Raw genomic sequence first — 20,032 nt, forward strand, 5'->3', positions numbered from 1 at the left:
TTGCTTTCTTTAGGGACCTGAACATGCTCTCGGACTCTGAGAATCCCCAGCACCTGGAGCTGCACGAGCCAGTAAAGGCAGGTAAGTGATAAGTTATTGCTTTGATATTGGAGGACCAGGCAGCAGTTGAAAATTGGATTTGAAATAAGCTAGGGTATTAGCATTGTAAGCTCATGTGTTACATCCCAAATCTTGCCATAGGCAGAAAGGGCACCACACCTTATATACAAAGCCAAGCTTTTATTGTTGGTGGTTATTATTATTAGTCTAGTTCAATCCATGCTGATACAGTCTACATATCTAATTAATACAAGGGAACTCTCAGTAACAGTACAGCAGCTAACGTTTATTATCTAGGGAAAATCTACTGCTAGCTACCCCTTCATCTATATATGCCACAGAAAACTGTGGCATAATGTGCCCCTTCAGCAGCTTCTCCGGGCCCTGTGGGCAGTGCTCTCACTCAGGGGCCAGTGCAGCAAGTCGACAGCGGCCCGAGGAATTTGCTGGGAGGAGTGTGATGTTTGTGGTGAGAGCTTTTGACTCCTCCTTGCTGGGATGTGGATGATGTTGATGATTCCTTCCTCTTCGCTTCAGGATCTGCTTGGGGCCCTTTTTTATGTTTTCTAGCATGCCTTGCTCTTTCCTCACCAGTCAGCAGCTCTTCGTTACTTATGGCTTGACCGGATATCATACATTTCACATGTGATATATTCTTGTTCTGTGTTCCTTCTGTTGCCCCTAAAATTGATTTTGCCCAGTTCCCAAGTTTGCATTAGTGTCAGTAACTGACCAGCAAGTTGCTGGTATCCCTGGGGCCTCAGCTATCATCCTGTGCCCAAACCTTGCATCACCCTGCAGTCATGCCAGGCCTGTGCTTCTATAAACTGCATCATTAATCTTGAGTCTGAAATACTTCAGTCTACACAGTGCCATTACTGTTGTGCCTTTATACATCAAGATTATTAACAGTGGACATTATACTGCACAATTATACAAGGTGAAGCGCAACTCAGACAAATTAAGGTCATAGCCATCTGGTCATTAGACAATTGCTGTTGCAGCCGGACAAGCTAAAACAAAACTCCTAGCAAACTGGAGCAAGTCCAAATAACAGACAAGAAGTCCTAAGGCCTATGTTAGCTTAACACAAGGCTTGTGGCCTGTTATTAGTGGTGAAAATACAGTATTTACTAGGATACAGGGATACAATCAGAAGCACTTTGTTCTGTGTTCAGTTTTGGCCCCTGCTGCGTTCAGTGTTGGTACCCATTACACAGAAGAGAAGTGGACACGCTGGAGAGGGTCCAGAGGAGGGCCACCAGGATGATCAAAGGACTGGGAAGCCTGCCATATAAGGAAAGGCTGAGAGAATTGGATTTGTTCAGCCTTGAGAAAAGAAGGCTTAAGAGTGATCTCATCACCATGTTCCAGTACTTAAAGGGTGGCTACAAAGAAGACAGAGACTCCCTTTTTACAAGGAGTCACATGGAAAAGACCACGGTTAATGGGTGCAAGTTACTCCTGAGGAGATTCCGATTGGACTCAAGAGGAAAATTTTTCACAATGAGAGCAATCAACCATTGGAATCAACCTCTGCCTGGGAAGAGGTAGATTCCCCAACATTGGACACTTCTAAAATTCAGCTGGACGGGGTGCTGGGCCACCTTGTCTAGATGGTGCTTTTGTTTAGACAGAGCTTTTGTCAAGAATGGTTGGACTAGATGATTCTTGAGGTCCCTTCCAACCTGATATTCGATGATTCTATGAAACTTTGTATGAATTTTTGTTATGTGACTTCTAATATGGCAGGGCTTTTGGAGGGGATTCCCTTCTGTTCAGTCAGTACCATGACTGCAGGTTCGTTTTATCTAATCTAACTTTGAACCAGCATCCACAATCTTACTAGTAATGCAGCCCTTCAACAAGCTTCTCGTGGGTCCATTTTGAGTTCTGTAGTTTCATGGCTGCTTTTTTATCAATCAGTACACAAGGTACTTGGATTAAATTCTTCATTTTCTGACCATGTAACTTCTTGCATCTATTAATATACTTACCATCAAGCTACCTTTTGTTGAAAGTGGATGTTATTTATATAAATTGAAAGTGAACGGAGCATTGAGGCAGAATTACCCACAATTTTTTTCTTAGTGAGCATATCAAAAACACCCAAGGCATTCACAGACACTGAAATTGGGGTTTGGAAGGATAGAAGATAGAATAAAGGATATTTTTTATTAATGGACAAAACTCAAAATGAGAAAAAACAGAAATAAAAGTAAATTCGCCCTTTCTTTCAGGCATGCTTCCTCCTAGTCTAGCAATCTTTTAGTGGTTTCTGAGTTGGAACAACTCTGCAGAGTCCCTTCTGCTCCCAAGCCAAGTCCTTCTTGCCATCACCTCTGAGGTTTTACAGAATGTTTGTGCTTTGGAAGGGAATAATCTCCATTCCCTCTAGAAATTAAACCCAAATACAGCCTAGCAGGCAGGATAAGGCTAACACATTGCCTTAAACCTCTCATACTTCTGAGAATCTGGGAAGTAAGCTGAGCTTATCCTTTTAACTCTATGCACTTTAAGGCACATATAAAAATTACTTGACCTCATTTGTCTGTTAAATGGGGATTGCCATCTACAAAGCGTAAATTCTCCCCGTGCATTGGGAGGGCAGGGAGGGCAGTTGGACTCCTACCACAGATGCCTCACATAGGTGTGCGTAATAAGGAAAGATGAATCAGGGCTTTTACTCCTCATTTGTTTTCATTTTATTCTGCTTTGATTAATTTGTGGTGCTAAAGATTTGAGCTCCTTTTCTCTTTATTTTTGCATAAATTATCTCAGGAGCAGAATTCAGTTTTATTTAATGTCCTGTTGATTAAAAAAAAAAAAAAAAAAAAAAAAGTTGAGATTAAAGCTTATTACAACGAAGTTCAGATACTTGGCAAAACTGAACCAGTTCCAAACAGTGCAAGTTAGTAGTGTCTGATTTTTAAAACTGCAATTTGCTCCAGTATGATTCAGCATGATCAGCAAGGTCTATTTTTCGTCAGCTAGACAGTAACCTCAGAAAGCTTGTGAGACAAGTAACACTAGTTGACAGCATGTTGAGCAGAAAGGTTGGAATTGGGATGTTGATGTTGTGAGGGAGACATCTGTTTTCTATAGGTTGGCTTTTGTGTCTTTGAAACATACAAGCGAATGACAGGAATATTTGTTAAGGTCATTATCCTGTCCCTGTACCATGATGAGATGGATTTGAATGTGCTAGCAATTACCAATACAAAGCTCTCTTACTTTAATCCAGTAGATAAAGCGAAGTCCCCAGGGGTTGATCCCAAGCAGCTGGCTGCAGAGCTCCAGAAGGTTTCTCTACAGCAGTCGCCTCTGGTTGCTTCCTCAGGAGTGGAAAAGGGATCTCATGTTCATTCTGGAACCACTTCTGCCACCTCCAGCGCTGTTCCCAGCCCTGGTCAGCCTGGTTCTCCCTCAGTGAGCAAAAAGCGTCACAGCAGCAAGGTGAGAATCTTCTCAGTTATGAGGCAATAACATGTTGATGACAAGAAGAAACTGCCTATTTATTTATCTTCTTTAGTGTAGCAAGAAATCACAGCACATATTGATGAATTCATTTCCGTGACAGTGATGAGTATTACCGTTAACATGTAGAATTTGGACACAAGGAAAGGAGATTATGCGATTTATCCAAGGTCATAGAAGATTGGTCCCCCTCTGAAAATAGATTTCTCAAGCTTAATATTATTGTTTTTAAATAAAATAATTGGCCTTTTCATTCTTCATTGTTGATACTTTTTAAGTGCATCCTACATGATGGTGAGGTACTAGTTGCACAGAAGAAGCCGATATTACTAAGACCATAATTTCCCTCTCTGTACTAAGCTACTGTTTGAAGTGTTACAAGCTGTGAATAATCATAGCAATATTAGGCATTTCTCTGATAGCCAGGGAAAAAATGAAAAATAAATTTACCATCAAAATGTGTTTGGTCACTATCTAATTCCTGTGAATTTGTTAAGCATGATTTCTCATTTTTTTTGCCATATCCTGTCCATTTCTCAGCTGAACTTTCTCCTTGTGCACCCACCTGCACACCAGGAAAGGGCAGAGTGGGGATTTAGTAGCATTTTTTCACAGTTGAAACTGAAAACTAGATCATAAAGTCATCTGTCACATTTTTGCATTTTTTTGTCAAAAAATTCAACACCTTAACTGAAAATCAGTCCTGTGAAAACTGCATTTACTTAAGCAATTTGCAAGATAGCTAAAGCTGATTGCTATCCTGAATACTCAGCTTCTCACTGTCTTACTATTGGAAGCAAAGCTTCACATTGCAAACAAGGTGCTTTCTAGATATTTATTTCTCTGCTTCTTTATTCCTTCTTGGGACTGTCAGGTTCCTACTGCATTAGTGTTATGTTTGTATTTTTGTGCTGTTGAAGCTACGACTGTGATTTCAACTACAAATGCATTAGGTACTGTACAAACAAAAACCAGCAAACGGTGTCTGCTCATCTCATGTGGCTCTTTGACACACCTATATAACTTTCATGTGAGAGGAAATACAAAAATCTCTTTCATCCAGCAATTTAGCACAACCTATAAATATATTTATTGACCAGGTTTTTTTGGGTAGTAATTCTGTCTTGCCATAATTTCCATAGATTTTTTATGAACGAATTCAGGTCTATGATTCACAAGTTAAATCCGTATGTCAAGATTTACTGCACCTAACTTCAGGTATCTGGCAGAATTGCCTAATCAACACGTTAATAGTTGGTTTCATTACACCTTACTCTGGATATTGTAAACATCTACATATGACCTAGTTTGTCATGTGATTTGTGTTTACCAGCGAGAATAATACACTTCTGAAGTGCAATTCATGAGACTGGATGAAACCTGAAGTCCATGCACTGCATGGAGAGGAGGGGGCAGGACTCTTAGTGCAGATGTCACTATCTACACTGAAACCCCTTTCATTTGATTAGATGAATTTCACTCCTAAATTGGCTGCATAGTATATGGAGATCCATAAATCCCTGATGTGCATTGTATCCTAGAGAGGCGCCTCTCTCGGTCCGCATGAGAAGACTGGGTTCCCAGCTTTGGCACTGTAGCAGGTCACCTCAAGTTAGATGCATAAATTTCATTTCCTGCTTCACAGAAGATTTAGTAATCTTTTATGAAAATTCAGCTGGAGGCTTATAAAGATGAAACAAAAAATTATTAAAACTAATGCCTTTATGTAGGGGATGCAAAAGTCAAAACTAATCAGGTAAATATTAAAACATTCTTTGCCTATTTCTGAAAATCATATTGCGATGCATTTCTTTCATAACAACCGTAGCTCTTGTTGACTTGTATAGTTTCTGTTCATTGACTGCAGGCCAAGTTTATAATGGTGTTGACTCTGTTAGAAAAAGCTACTGCTCATCCTTTCTGGAACGGCTCTTTGCCTTGGGCTGACAGCATTTCTAGGCAGGCTGCAGCCTTGCCAAAGTATCATGACAGACAAAATATCCAGACCCCAAACAGTTGAGTTTGCAACTGTTCTTATTTATAGCAAGTAAAATCTTCTTCTTTTTTTTTCTTTTTTTTTTTAAGCTTTTTTGTATAGAATATACACTCCAGAACTGTTGTAGGAGTTTTTTTGATATTCTTTGGTGCCCATTTTCTCATATTTAATGTTTTGCCCCATTAATTCAGAGAGTGATAGTGTATAGCATCGGAGCCTGGCTTTAACAAGTTTGACATCATGGTAATGACAACCTTCTCCAGCAGGTGTGATGGCATTACAAAGCACTGGCTCTTACATAGGATGTGTGAGTGCGTGCAGGGAGTATCAAAAGAAATTAGAGTGAAATTAGATTAGCCATCACAGGAGAGATTTAACCTTTGGGAGCCTTGAGCTGCTTATATCCTGTGCAGATCTGTTTCTTTTGTAATGTAAATGCATGATCATTCTCTGGTGCAGATTACATCAAGGAATAAAGGCCCAATAGAAATATTTAATTGTCTTTGAATCTTGAAGAATAGGTTGTTTCTCTAAATCCTCAGATCTGTTAGCTCCTAGAGAAGTCAGCAGTGAAATGCTTTTCCTTCTTTTCAAATTAATCCTCACTGAGGCCCTGATAAAGAAAGATACTTTTAGATGCAAATGCATCTCTGCCTTTCAGTCCAGATCCAACTTCAAAGTTGGCCCAGCTCTGAGCTGGCGATTGGATCAGATGACCTTGAGAGATCTCTTTCAGCCTAAATTATTCATATTTCTTTGAAATATTTGGGTAGTTCTTCATGGTCAGTTTAAATTAGCTGACATCAGAGAGAAAACAAAATATTTAATATGCTGAATCACAGCCTTGTAAAGGAAAACAGAGATTTGATGACATAGAAACTTTAAAACGCACATTCATTTTTACAGACAAGTAGATGAAAGTAAAGTAACTGCACAGGTAAAGGAAACTTCACTTTACCCAGGTTTGGAAGTCCCCAAACAAATTCAGCAAGCCCAGTCCCCTTTCTCTGGACTCCTTCTACAGCATCACTGCTAATACATTCTGTATTACGTGATATTTAGGGTGAACAAGCTCATTATTTTTGCTATTCAAACTTCTGAAAAAATAGAACATTTAGAATATCTGACAGTGATTTTGTAGCCGCAGCACAGCTAATTCCATGTTATTTTGTAGTACTGATTGAGGTCAGAACTATTAAAGTATAATAAAATCCATTCATAGAGGTAAAGTATGAGAAATGTAAACCATTTAAGCCCTACTTTGAAAGTTTGCATGATGCTCAGGTAGATTTCTGTCTTTGGCAAAAGGAGTGAAATTCTGTCTTTGAATATTCTTTCAAGGACCAAACAGGTTGTAGTAGTTTGCCATCAGTCTAAAATGTCATTTAAGATTCAGAGCATTTTACAAACTACTGATGACCAATTTTAGCTGTTAGAGGGATTACTCTTCTTTAAAAGCTTTGTAAGGTACCAAGAAAAGCTGATCTAAAAATTTTCTACCAAAATTATTTTTGAGAGGCATATGCATTTCCAGAAAAATCAACATTTTTTTTTCTGAAAAAGTTTTTGTTCATAAAGAAACACATCTAGAATGTAAGATAAAGCATGTAAAGCAACCAAAAATAAGACAACAGAAGGCAGTAAATATAACTATAAAACAGGCATGTTTGGGCTGGTTTTCTCCCTTGTTTTTTGTTGTGCTAGTGTTTGGCTGGGATTTTTCTGGTTAGTTGTGGTCTGCAGATCTGAGTGAGGGGATGTTTCTTTATCGCAAACCTGAATAGGGTAGTGCATCACTTTAACTTCATGCTCTGGTGCGGGAGACAAACTAAAACGATTCATTTTCATCCTGAGAAAATCTCTAAGGGTTTTTTGGAGGCTAGGGCAGCACAAAAGAGGCAGATGGGGTTTACTCTTCTCAGAAAGTGAAAGAAATCCTAATTACACAGAATAATATGTCAGGCTGCTGGTCACATCTGGAAAAATAGGAAAAGATGACTTCCAGGTCAGTCTTCAGAGAACAGTAAGTTTGTCCTTGTTTTCATCCTTTGTTTTCTGCTGCATCAACCGAGGAAGCAGATATGGAGAGAATACAAAAATATTCAAACCCTTTTACTGAACCAGAGAGGGCTTTCTTGCTTGACTGATGGCTTGCAGATTAGAGGTAGGTCCAGGGTGGCTCAAGGGCACTACAGTTTAACAGAACAGCCTATTTTTGAGACTCCAGGATTTGAAGCAAATGGTGATATTATTTTCCATCTACTAACAAACAGGAGGGAAGTAAAGGGGGGAAAAAAGACACTGAGGATTTTACTGCTTTTGTCAGCAACCTAGAGAAGCTCAGTGATAGAGAATAGAGAGGAACAGGCAAGATTATACAGCGTCGTGAAAGGGAGGACAGAAAATTAAAATTCCATGTCATGGAAAGTGTGTGGAGGAATTTGAAGATGAAATGGTGTAGCTGAATTGATTATCAGAAAACACAGAATAAAGAAAAAAATATTATATGGGATGGCTTGCAATTGTGAAATCCACACACATCACTCAGTTTTCATACCATTCTTTCCATTCCTTCTCCCCACTTTCATTTTAACTCAATTTAAACTAGTGTAACCTTCACCTTTCAATAGAAATATGGCTGTGTTGTGCTTGACATGGTATTTGGTTTCTCTTTGCAACATTCACTTTTGTTAGACAAGGTTAGTGCTATATGTCTTGTTCTCCCCGCACCTCCCTGTGTGACCGATCTGCCCAGACTGTAAAGACTTTGGTGTTCAAGTTGTCTGATTCTGCACTTGCGTGAAGCTGGATTAAAATGGCTGGGCTGGACTCTAAGTGCTGATGAAATACCATAACTATTACTTTTGAGCATACATATTGGAAACAATTAAATATTTTTTAAAAATATGTGGCAATAGAACAATATAAACAACACCTGTTGAAAAAGTTAACTTTGAAAATCTATTATTTCCAATATGCATATGAATATATTTGTGAGTGTGTACCTATGTACTTATTTATGTATTTTAATCTGCAGCCCACTGAAACTACAAAATCTGCTTCCCATCCAATCACTGGAGAAATTCAGGTAAATACATAGTTTTTGCTGTGTTGTAAATACATAGTTGTTGCTATTTGCTGCATTTTTCTGATGAATAAGTTTGCAGAAAACCACCTCTCCATTAACTGATTTCTTATTCAACTGCAATCCCTTGAAATGTCATTAATGTACGTCAGTGCTAGATTTTCAATTCTGTCTTTAATGTTAGCTTGTGAAACTCAAACAACACAGGAAATGCTGCTGTTCCTGAAGGGGCTAAAAATGTAGTTAAAATCATTCTAATCTTTAATCTTTGAGCACTTATTGTGGTTTACTTCAGAAATTCCCAGTATCTCTAAATTTAAGCAAAGACTGCTATGGGTTTCTCATAGTGCAGTGGATTCATTTCCATGTGATGCCAACGAAGATAGTGGTTCTCTCTTATGTAAACTGACTTTACTCTAGTTTTTTAAAACAGTGGAACTGGGAGCAGCAAAATAAATGAAGCCCTGTTTCCTGTACATTGCTGTCTTTTGTTTTCTTAATTTATCCCTCTCTCCTGTACTAGTACTAAGGCTCTTTCCATAGTATTATAACATCCTTCCCGACCTTGGGCTCCAGGTAGTCAGAATTTGTGTAATTCCTACCCAATAAACTGGCTATCGCTCAGAATAATATCAAGGGTTCATATTTAATCTACTTTTTCCTGACTGGAATAGATAAATTCTTTTTTTTTTTTTTTAACCAGTACTGACAGACTTTGAAAGCAAAATTTGTTTCAAGATCCAGCATACTCATTCTAGTCAGGAGAGAGAGGCAGAAACTTCTAAAATGTGTTTATTTCCAGCCAAAGTAAACGTCTAAAACTCATTTTAGTCAAAGGATTTTGGAGAGGTATTGAATCATTTAGGAAGTAAAAATAACAAATAATTTTACTGCGTTTTAATGCATTCTCTAGCTTCAAATCAACTATGACAAACACCTTGGCAACCTTATCATCCACATCCTTCAGGCAAGAAACCTTGCGCCCAGAGACAACAATGGCTATTCTGACCCCTTCGTTAAAGTTTATCTTCTTCCAGGGAGAGGGTAAGTGGAGGAGAAATCTTAATCTGAACTTTCTTTTAATTTGGGTTTGTAACTTGTCCCTAACAAACAGAACTGAGAGTTACTGCTATAGAAAATCCAGGTACAACACAAGGAAAAATGGTGGATTTTTAATAGAGCCAGATCCTATTCCCAGGAGAATGTGCATCCTTTGCTAATGACCTCTAGACTTCACTATCATTCCTGTAGATTTTTTTTTATGTTTCCATTTAAAATTTCTAATATATGCAAAAATATGTATTAAAAGTAGAACAAACTCTACCGAAATGTCCTAAATATATGTACTACTTTCTGTAGCTGCATGTTAAGGTTAAAATGGAATTGTTGCTTCAGCTCAAGACAATCTGAATTTGGGACAGATTTGCAAACATGCAGACTTACAGTATCTGAGATAAATTTAAGCTTGCAGTATAATATCAAAGGTGAGAAATACTTTAGAGAAAACATTCATTCCATGTGATTTTTTTTTTTTTATGGCTTTTTTCTTTAAGAGCTAAGATGTGGGTTTAGAAATTCTGTAATTTTGTATCTAATGACTATACAAATTGCTAATCACTTTCTCACAGAGCATTGCTTTTTTAGACTCTGTAATTACAAATAAGTCATTAATGTTTCCTTTAAAAGGTATGTTTCTGTATCAGCAATATGATAACTCTTTTTTGTGCCCTAAAGATGCAGAATGTCATAGGTATGCATAAATGTACATAGTTATAATAATCCTGCTGACATCACTGACAATATCTAAAGCTAAACTGATGGATCGGAGCTTAGATTGCAAAGACAAAGTCCTGCAAACTTCTTTGCTTGTGTAATCACACTCATACTAAAAGACTCTTAGGCTAGCAGCATGCAACTAAAATTCTGTATTTCTGTTCTATTCAAAGTAACAGGAAAGTGGATGCTCAACTCACAGGTCAGCATTTGGCATATGGGCAAGCACAGCTAAAAGCACAGGAATGGTACCACTAAAGGCATGCGTATTCTTTTGTAACTTGCTAATTCCAGCTATACAGCATTCAATATTGCTCAGTGGCAGTGGGCCCAAAACTATTACTGAATATAATGGGAACAGGTCCTAAATCTTGAGGGAGGTTTTAATGCACCTAAGAGTCTTGTAAAATACTTGTCAAATCAATCTTACTGGGAATTTTGGAGGTACATTCACTGATGTAGAAATAAGACTTTGAACTAGAGAGATGTTCATCCTGCAGAGGTCTAAGCCAGATCTAAGTATAGGTTTAAACTTGCTGCCAAGTTATAAAGAATTTGGATTTTAATTTTGTTTGGTTTCATTATTTTAAAGCATGGCAATGTTGCCATTTTGCATATAACTTGGGGTTTTAGGGAATAATGAAAATGAAAAGCTGCTCAAAAGTGCCAAACTGGTTTCTGAAAGCAGAAACCTGAATTGTTACTGAATATCTTTTATCTGTAATTCAGTCCATACTAGACTTCTTATTCTTCCTAATGCTGCTCTTTCCTTTGATTCTGATACTAGAAACTACCTATTATTCACATTCTTTCATCTCTGTTCTCATTTTCTCTCATACCGCTTCCTCTGTGTTCCTAACTCTATAAATGCTGGGTATGCAGACAAGTCATGGTTGTCCAAAATGCAAGGTAGAGTGTACTCTCTTTCATTTTTGGATGCATGCATGGTATGATAAGCCTGGTCATTGAACTCTAGATTTCTCTTGAGTTTTGATGGCACGTGCTTGCAGCACGGTTTTCTTGTTCATTCTCTAATGAATCCCATTTCCAGGTCAGAAGGAACTGGAAATCAGTAATTGATGCTCCACGATGCAGTAATATTCTAGGGCCAAATTCTGATTGCAAACAAAATTTATTTTAAAGTCTGGAAGAATTTAGTTCAGAGATATCTAAAAATTCATTCTCATTCACTGAAATTTGCAAAATAATTAACTGCAAACTAGTATCAAGATTTTGAATGGTGTTACTGCCAAGAGAAATAGGCACTCTTTTGAAATGAAATGGAACATTTTTCTCTCTACACCTTGCACAGTGTACAGGCATTAAAGCCAGGCATAATTCTAGATAATAAGGCCATTAGACACTCCAGAATAATTAGAGGGGAGCACTGCACAGTAGAATTGAGTTTGTAGAGTGAAACTGCTGATGCTGAAGACCCAACATTGACATATATGTGTCAGTAAAATACATGCGTCTTTCACGTAACGTTAATTCAGATATGCTCCAATCTGGTTCCATGCATCGTACACCATTAGTGACTAGCTGATTAAATGAGCCCCTGGAGCGCATCTTCTGAGTTAATCTCATATGAAAGGAATCTAGTTCATTAGCTCTGAGACCATGCCTCAGTGTGAACCAAAACACAATTCAATCAGAAGTCAGAAGGGAGAATCAGCAGAACAGCACACTACCAAAAATTAATGTGGAGGAACCGTAAGAGAGTTTAATAGGACAGATACAGGTCATTCTGTGCCATTTGGCGTTCGTGCTGGATAACAGTCCTGGAGACATTTAATTTAGTACTTAGATAGAGCTTGTAAGTCCTTTAATGTATGGGAGGTTTGAGCAGAAGACAAAGGACAGTTAACTTGCAGTGTGGCAAAAAGAGGTTCTTTACCTTATATTTTGTTGGGTTTTCAAAGTATTAAAAGCTTCTCATATTCTCCTACCCAGCTTTTTTGAGATGTCCATTAAAATTTATATTAAATTAAAATTGGAATGGAAGCCAATCTGACATCAAAGCTCACAGAGCTAGATGAATCCATATTCTGTTAAAGATTAGTGTACTGTTTTCTCCCTACTCAGGAAATGCAAGTACAATAGAAAGCACTACCGATTCTTTTTAAAAACAGATTATGCAGCCAAACTTTTCACTCTTGGCTATTGACAAAAACATTCATGAGCTTGCTGCACTTTGATGTTTGCAGTACAGTTAGAGTTATAGGCAGAGAATAGGATCAATAAGAAATTAGTGTTTCTATCATTAACAGGATATCAGTTACCCCATGGCATTCATTAAATGTTCTTGTGAGATGGCACTCCCGTAATTAGAGACTGTAACCTATAAATATAATGGATTCATGCTACTTTAAAGTGCTAATAGGAGGATGGTCTTGGAAAAGAAATCAATGCATTATTACTTCAATTTATAATCAGAACCCAACACCTACAATGAGAGAACAAAGCATATGTGCATGTGCTGACTGATGCTTTATGTTGAAACAGTTGTAGGCAGAGCTAGGTGGCTGAAGAGTCTGAAGAAGATGTTTTAAAACACCATGTCAGGAAAGCACACTAATGAAAAAACCCAAAGGCTGTCGTTGTCCTCTTGTAACCCTGAGCTATTGCAGAAATGAGGGATGCAGTTCTTTTCTTTTTCTGGTTTTTTTTTTGGTTTGTGGGTGGGTTTTTTGCATTAGAATTGAAAGAAACAAAAGATCACTAATGTAATGTTTCCTTCCTTTGTTCAAATTCAGTGCTGAGTACAAGCGGAGAACTAAGTACATACAGAAAAGCTTGAATCCTGAGTGGAATCAAACAGTGATTTATAAAAATATCTCCATGGACCAGGTGCGTGACTGGTAGTACTGTTCAGTGCAATCTACTGCTTTATTATTTGTATGGTCTGCAGTGCTTACTGTGAAGGGAGCAGTGCTACTGGCAATTCTGTGAACCCCTGTAAAATCTTGCCAAATGTAGGGGAAATTTGGAACTATTTCCTTGCCTCTGATAGAGCTTACTATATCAATACCCATTTCTTGTCCCTTCTACTCATAAAAATGGTAATTTGTGGGGATTACACTCATAATCATGTCATAAGTACAGATGTGGCAATTTAAAAAATGATAACGGAATACAGGGAGGGAATAAATTAAGACATAAGTTTCTGAAGTAGATGCAGAAATCACTGTCACTCTTTGTTCCAAAAGCCATGCAAGCTCACAAAAACCACAGGTCCTACTTTTTTCTTATTCAAAAATAATTATAAAATGTAGAGATACATTTTTAGATTTAGCAGCAATGTACACCAATGGGCTCAAAATATGAATCACCTGAAAAAAATCAGAAGATATTTAATTTCCTTTTTATAGACAGATTTAACTCACATCTGGGAAAGCGGTCTGTGGAAGTCTTATCTGTTTCTTGGTTTCTGTCTCTAACTGATGTACAGTATGAAGCAATTGACTCCTTTTTGTTTATCTCCCCTTTTAAGGGACTTTTTACCATTTGAAAAAGGCATAATGAGCAAAATTATGATCAGTTCATTTTTTTAAATTATGAAGTATATTTTATAGAATAATGGATTTGTACACAGTCCTAAGTCTGTTTGCCTTTCTTAGTGTTTTGTTCCTGATACTTTTGACTTCATTTTTCAAGTACTTCTTTAAAAAGCCCAGAATAATCAGACTTTTTAGTGAATAGATTTCCCAATGCTTTTAATATACTTCTCCAACATGACACCAAGACCTCAATATTATTGTCCTAACTTAAAATTTGGTTATTCATTCTTCTTGTTCATTGAGAGGAACATAGATTAAGGTACTCATTTTTGCATGGAGCAAAACCCTTCCCACAGAGGGGCTTACATGGTTGCTCATGTAATCCACACATCTACACATCAGGCAGTAGCTCAGATTTACTTCAGAGGTACCATATTGTATGTAATGATTATGGTTTGGTGGGTTTTGCATGCTGTTTCCATAGGCTTGCACAAATGGAAACTCACTGACAGTGCACACATCAGGAAAAAAAACCAACTGTGATGTTTGCAAACCCTAGGTCTTATGGGTTTTGTGAAAAGGTTTGGCAAGTCTTAGCAATATTTCCAAACTGAGCTTTGCATTTGAGAAAGGCTCTTCAGTTTACTTAATTTGCTTTCAGCTTCTGCTGTGACATTTCACAGTGTAGTGAAGAGTGCTTGGGTGTTGGACATTCAATGGCTTTTTGGTGATTTTAAATTGGATAGTGAACTTAGTCTAGGATTTCTTGGGCAGAGATTTTTATGACGGAAAATCTCCTAATATCTTTGGTGTCAATTTTTTGACCATTATTTGATGAAATTTGCCTTTAGGTTACATATTGAATTCTTTGAGCCTTTGCTTTCTATTCGCAAATCTCCTCCTTTTCCCTTTCTCTGAGACTGTTACGCAGTACTTATAAGTGTGTAAGCTTTGTCTGAGCATCACACATGTTGTATATTTTGTCCTCTTGTCACACAGAAGTGTGTACAGGGTGTAGTGTTTCCTTCCGCAGTTTTCCATGGCTTGTACCTGGTAAGATACCAATGTGAGTGATTCTTCTCCCATAAAATTCAGTGCCTTGACTTAGAGAATATGCAGTAAAGCACGCTTCTAAATCACCAAATAATTCTATGATGATAATAAGTGCCCTCTACAGTTTAAAGAACTATTACCATGAAAGAGCATATTGTTTGCACTTGTAACCCTCACAAATGGATATTTCGAAATAATTAGGAATATGAAGAGAAGAATGAGTGTTCTGATCAACAAACAAGCAAAACTGCATCATACACTAAGTTATGCAGAGTTAGCAGTCATATCCGAACATAAATTAATGAATCTTTATAAATATTATTTTTCCAAAGAAGCATTTCCTTTCCCTCCATCAAAGCACGGGTTGCTTGCTGACAGCAAATAAGTATTATTAAATATTTCCTAATATAGTCCTTTTAACGTCACTGTCTAGACTTTAGCTGGTTGTAGAATTTTTCATTTTCCTTTTCTCTTTCATAACCTAGCTGAAATTAAAGTGAAAATAATTATAGGAAATAGATCACTCTTTGAAATGAAACAGACTTTTTCAAGGTCAGAATGATTAGTTTTATCACGTAGCAAGTTCTACTTTGACAGTTGGAGAAAAAAATAAATTAAACTGAATATTTAGTAATTTAAGTTTTTTGTTAAGTAATAAAGTGGAAATAATTACAGCTTGAGAGGAAAGCCTAGTACACACACTACAGATATTGTATCATAATTGCTAACTCAAGTCAAATACCTATTCAGAGCATGAAAGAAAGCGTTAGAATGATTTAAAGGAGAAGATGGTAAAAGATGTAAGTTCTGTTGCTGGTTAGGCTGTTGGTATAACATAGGACCACAATATAAGGTGTGGCTTTGTTTGCCTCAATTTCTTACCTGTCAGAAAGCAGAGAAAAGTATTTCCTTAAACAATGGATATAATTCATTAAAGCAAATAGCTTTTGCTATAGCTCATGTCCTTAAATTGAAGGTAATATATTTAAAAAGAGTAATATTTTCAAAATCCTTGAGTGATGTAGAAATCTATGTCTTCTTTCCAAATGTAAGAAAAGCTTCCTTATGAATCAGCAAGTTGTTGGTACCTAAATCTTACTTAATATCTTGGACAACAAAAAGTAAGTTTCTAAGTGACCTAGCAAAAGTTTTTTTGATCTCTCACGTACTGAAGTACAGCAATATAGAGAAGAGTACAATAAAATACTCAATATGAATGTAAACACAAATAAATATAATGCATGATCCAATACAACACTTTCATTTCTACTCATCAAATATCCTGACTGAGACTGCAATCTTTTATATTATTTCTGAAGTAATTATAGGAATTTACTTTCAGCATAGGAGAGAAACAAACTGCATTAAAATTCTTTCCTTAAGTCATGAGTTGTATGAGATTTTCAAGGAATATATATTAAATATTTCAAGTAATGCATATTTAGTTATACAGACCCTCATTATCCGTAACAACACACAGTGATCTCCAGACATTTAAAACAAGAAACAGACAGTTCTGTATGTGTGGTGTTATGCCTTCCATAAGATAAAATATTATTCATATTGGCTGTTTCTGCATCTTCATTTTCTTTAAATGATGGTTGTCCACAGCAGCCTAAAGCTAACTGGCATTTACATAGGCAATATACTTTTTGGTGGGCTTTTATTTTTTAATTATTTTTATTTTTAAGTTTTCCACAAGGCGAAGCCTGAAATTAGTTGCAGCTTAGTAACACTTTTTTTTTCATAATAGGCTTGGAACTCAGATAAGGCTCACAACATATGTAAAATGCTTTCCTTCTTTTAGGGGCACTTTCTCATTTTCCCATTGATACATTTCAGTATTGCTGTCAGTTAAATTCCTGATGGAGATCTGAGCTTCTGGCTGCATGACCTAAAACTGGATGATGTTAGGCAGAACCCTATGTTGCTGTGATGGCATAATGGCTGCTTTTAAAATCACTAGCCATTGAGTGTTCTTTGCCTTCAGTAGTGGTACATAAATATATCTTCAGAAAAGCAAATTTTCCTCCTCTTTGAAACTCATTTCATGCAATCTGCCTAATAAAGCTCTTTTGACAGTTTTTCATTGTCATAATATTTTATAAAAGCTTTATTAAACTAAGAGGCTTAAAATGGGTATCTCTAAATGTAGAGGACTGCAAGTTTTCAGCACAGTTTTATTATCATACTAATGCAAAGAAGCTAGCAAAGTAGGGTTGCAGTTACTTGAAAATCTTCTCTATTTTCCCCTTTCCACCAAAAAACCTTCAAATCTTCAGGGTTTTTTTCCTTTCCTGGGTCTATACATCCTTCTCTGTCCTTGCACAAGCATCCCTTGAAACAAGAAGACATGTCCTCCCAAAAGAGCAACAATTGAGACAATAAATTTCTAGAAAGCATTTATGCTATTCCTATTTTAAAGGGAAAACTACATAAACTTAGTATAACATCTAGCAAGTAATTATATCATCCAGGAAGCCAAAAGCAACATGGACCAGTGGCTGTTCAACTCGTTTTTTTGGGTTATTTTTCATGTTGCATTTTTGATGCTGTCTTGAACAGCAAAGAAAAGGAATTTTATTCAGTCAAGGAAATAAGCTTTACAAATATTCTGTCAGGGATGTTCAAAAGAGAAACTTTTTGTTCAACTTTTTCATTAATTTTTGCAGGAATTTTTTAAAAAGAATGTTTAAGAAGAACATTGCCTAACTGTGTAGGAATAAACCAAAGAAAGACTAAAGAATTCCTCTCAAATATTTATTTTTATTTTAATCTTAGCTTTCGAGTCATGTTGTTGGCCTGCTTCTACATTGTTGATGCTAAAAATAGTACAATTCCCCTTTATGTGGCTTTTCAGGATATGCTGATTTAAACTTTATTTTTGATGACACTGGCTCACTTCACAGTTGCTCATTTTTCTAAAGTTAGCTGGGCTGGGAGCAGAAGATATTCAGAATACATAATAATGAGATGAAATTATCATTTAAAGGAAATTTAAAGTTATTAAAAACTGTCTGAATCTGTGTTGCATTAAACCAAGGGGCAGTAGAGGTAAATACCAAACAGTGCTTTTCTTGAAAGTATGTATAATATGTACAGAATATGATATAGCTTATGATTTTGAACAATGACTTGATCCTTTGTTGTCCCTTTGTCCCAAGCAGCCAATTAATAGTCAGAGCAGTGAGTGACACATTGCTTCTGTTAGGGTGATGATCTCAATTATCACACAAGATTTCTGGTTCTGACCTCTTTTATTCAAGTATGTGAACAGTCCTTTTTTCCTCACTCGCGCTCAGAAGTGTCCAACAAATTCTTCACTTACAACTTCTCAGCCTGACTTTGCAGACATCCCATACCCCCAGAATTTTGTCCTTCTTTCTTTCAAGCCACAGGAATTTATTGGTGCCTCTCCAGCCACCTGCTAGCCTTTTGCCCCAGCATACAACACCGCTAATCATTCCTCTTCCCACCCGTCCCCACAGACGGATGGAATGACAGTCAGGTCAATCTTTCCAGTAAGGTCAACTGCTTTGGTCAACAGCTTCTCCGGTTTATGCTATCTTGTCATATAAAAAGACTTACTGGTTTCTTATTGTAGCCTGTAGGAGGAGTGCCTGACACAGCTATCATGCTTAACAAGATCTGCAGATAATGGGGTTTGATGGCTGTCATTAATACCTAAGAGTGCAATTTTTCCTGTGTGTCTGGATCGCTTGCAGAGTCCCATTGACTGCACTTAATTGGGGGGGATTAAAACCTGGTCTTCACAGATGAGATTGTGTAAATAGAGTGTTTTGAATAATACATTTGAAATTCACACTCAACTGCACTTTAGGCAAATATTTGAGTTCAGACATCTCAGATCTGATGATGAGAAAAGCTGCAGAAATACGAAAAGGGGTCTTTAAAAATCAGTTTAGGTCTCGTACTGGACACACATTCTGTCAAAAACAGCTTGTGGAAATTCCTAAAAAAGGGCCAAGCACAAGCCCATTTGTCTTGATAACAAATAATAGCCCCAAATTATTTTTCTGAGATCAAGGTTGATGGGAGGACAAAAGCTGCCTAGCTGTCGCTATGAAAAAGGGTACCAGGAGGAGATACTGAATAGAAACCACCATAAAGACTTGATCTGAAGTTTATGATGGCAATGGGGTTAATTATCCTTTGACTTAAATTGCAGCTGAAAAAGAAAACACTGGAAGTGACTGTCTGGGATTATGATCGATTTTCCTCAAATGACTTCCTTGGTGAAGTGAGTATCTTATTTCCTCCTCTCTAACCCTGTCTAGTTATACTGCATGCTGGTATTTGGAGACTGTTCACTTCGAAGATATGGTGCATATGTTAAGTAAAACCTCTCTTACACCACAGTTTTACTGCTGACTTCATAACAAATTACCAGGATTTCTTTCATTTACACATGAAAAATGCCTTCCTTTTATCTCAATAAACTGTGGGAAAGTTCATTTAGGACTCAACACAATGTTACTTCACTGAAAATTAAGATTTTTTTTTTTGAGCATGAGATAGTAACAGCCTTCACAGTGACTGAATGGGGAATTCTTGTTATGACTGATAAGCTGTCTGCCTTGACTCTAACATAACATGGGAAGGCTGAGGAGGAATCAGTCTTTGTAAATGATTAAAGGATTAAGTCCTTCCATCAAACCATAATTTAGCACATGCACAAGTATCTGCAAGTGTGAGTAATTTGGTCTTGCTGATCAAGGTCTCATTTTTAACATTACAGACTAGTAATATCAGTACCAAAGTATGACTGAAGGTAAAATCTTGTAACTAATAATAAATGAGATGAGTGATCATGGGAAGAAGTATGCTCTCTCTTTTAAAAGCAAATAAACCGACATATGCATGTATAATACAGAATTACCAGCACTAACTCTGATGTCAAAAAAGTAATTAAAAATTTTATTACAAAAGAGGATTATAATTAGAAACAGAAGCCCAGGAAAATAGATTGCTCATATGCAGAGTAACTCAGAGTATCTCCGTTCATTCTGCATTTCAATTTTGCAGAAAAGGCACTCAGTTCAGCTCCAGTTCCCCTTTGTGTAACTA

The 20,032-nt window shown here is 36.9% G+C and overlaps 1 protein-coding gene across 2 annotated transcripts in view; it reads left to right on the forward strand.

The window, feature by feature from the left end:
- The window catches only part of PCLO (piccolo presynaptic cytomatrix protein), a 378,115-nt gene that overhangs the window by 288,788 nt on the left and 69,295 nt on the right, over positions 1-20,032 (forward strand). For both annotated transcript variants that reach the window (XM_075771604.1, XM_075771678.1), the window contains exons 12-18: positions 14-81; positions 3,305-3,516; positions 8,571-8,621; positions 9,532-9,662; positions 11,274-11,300; positions 13,148-13,241; positions 19,134-19,205. In XM_075771604.1, the coding sequence (XP_075627719.1) occupies positions 14-81; positions 3,305-3,516; positions 8,571-8,621; positions 9,532-9,662; positions 11,274-11,300; positions 13,148-13,241; positions 19,134-19,205 (655 nt within the window). The remainder of the gene's footprint in view (positions 1-13; positions 82-3,304; positions 3,517-8,570; positions 8,622-9,531; positions 9,663-11,273; positions 11,301-13,147; positions 13,242-19,133; positions 19,206-20,032) is intronic.

This window comes from Balearica regulorum, chromosome 1 (assembly GCF_011004875.1).
Source record: "Balearica regulorum gibbericeps isolate bBalReg1 chromosome 1, bBalReg1.pri, whole genome shotgun sequence".
NCBI lineage: Eukaryota > Metazoa > Chordata > Aves > Gruiformes > Gruidae > Balearica > Balearica regulorum.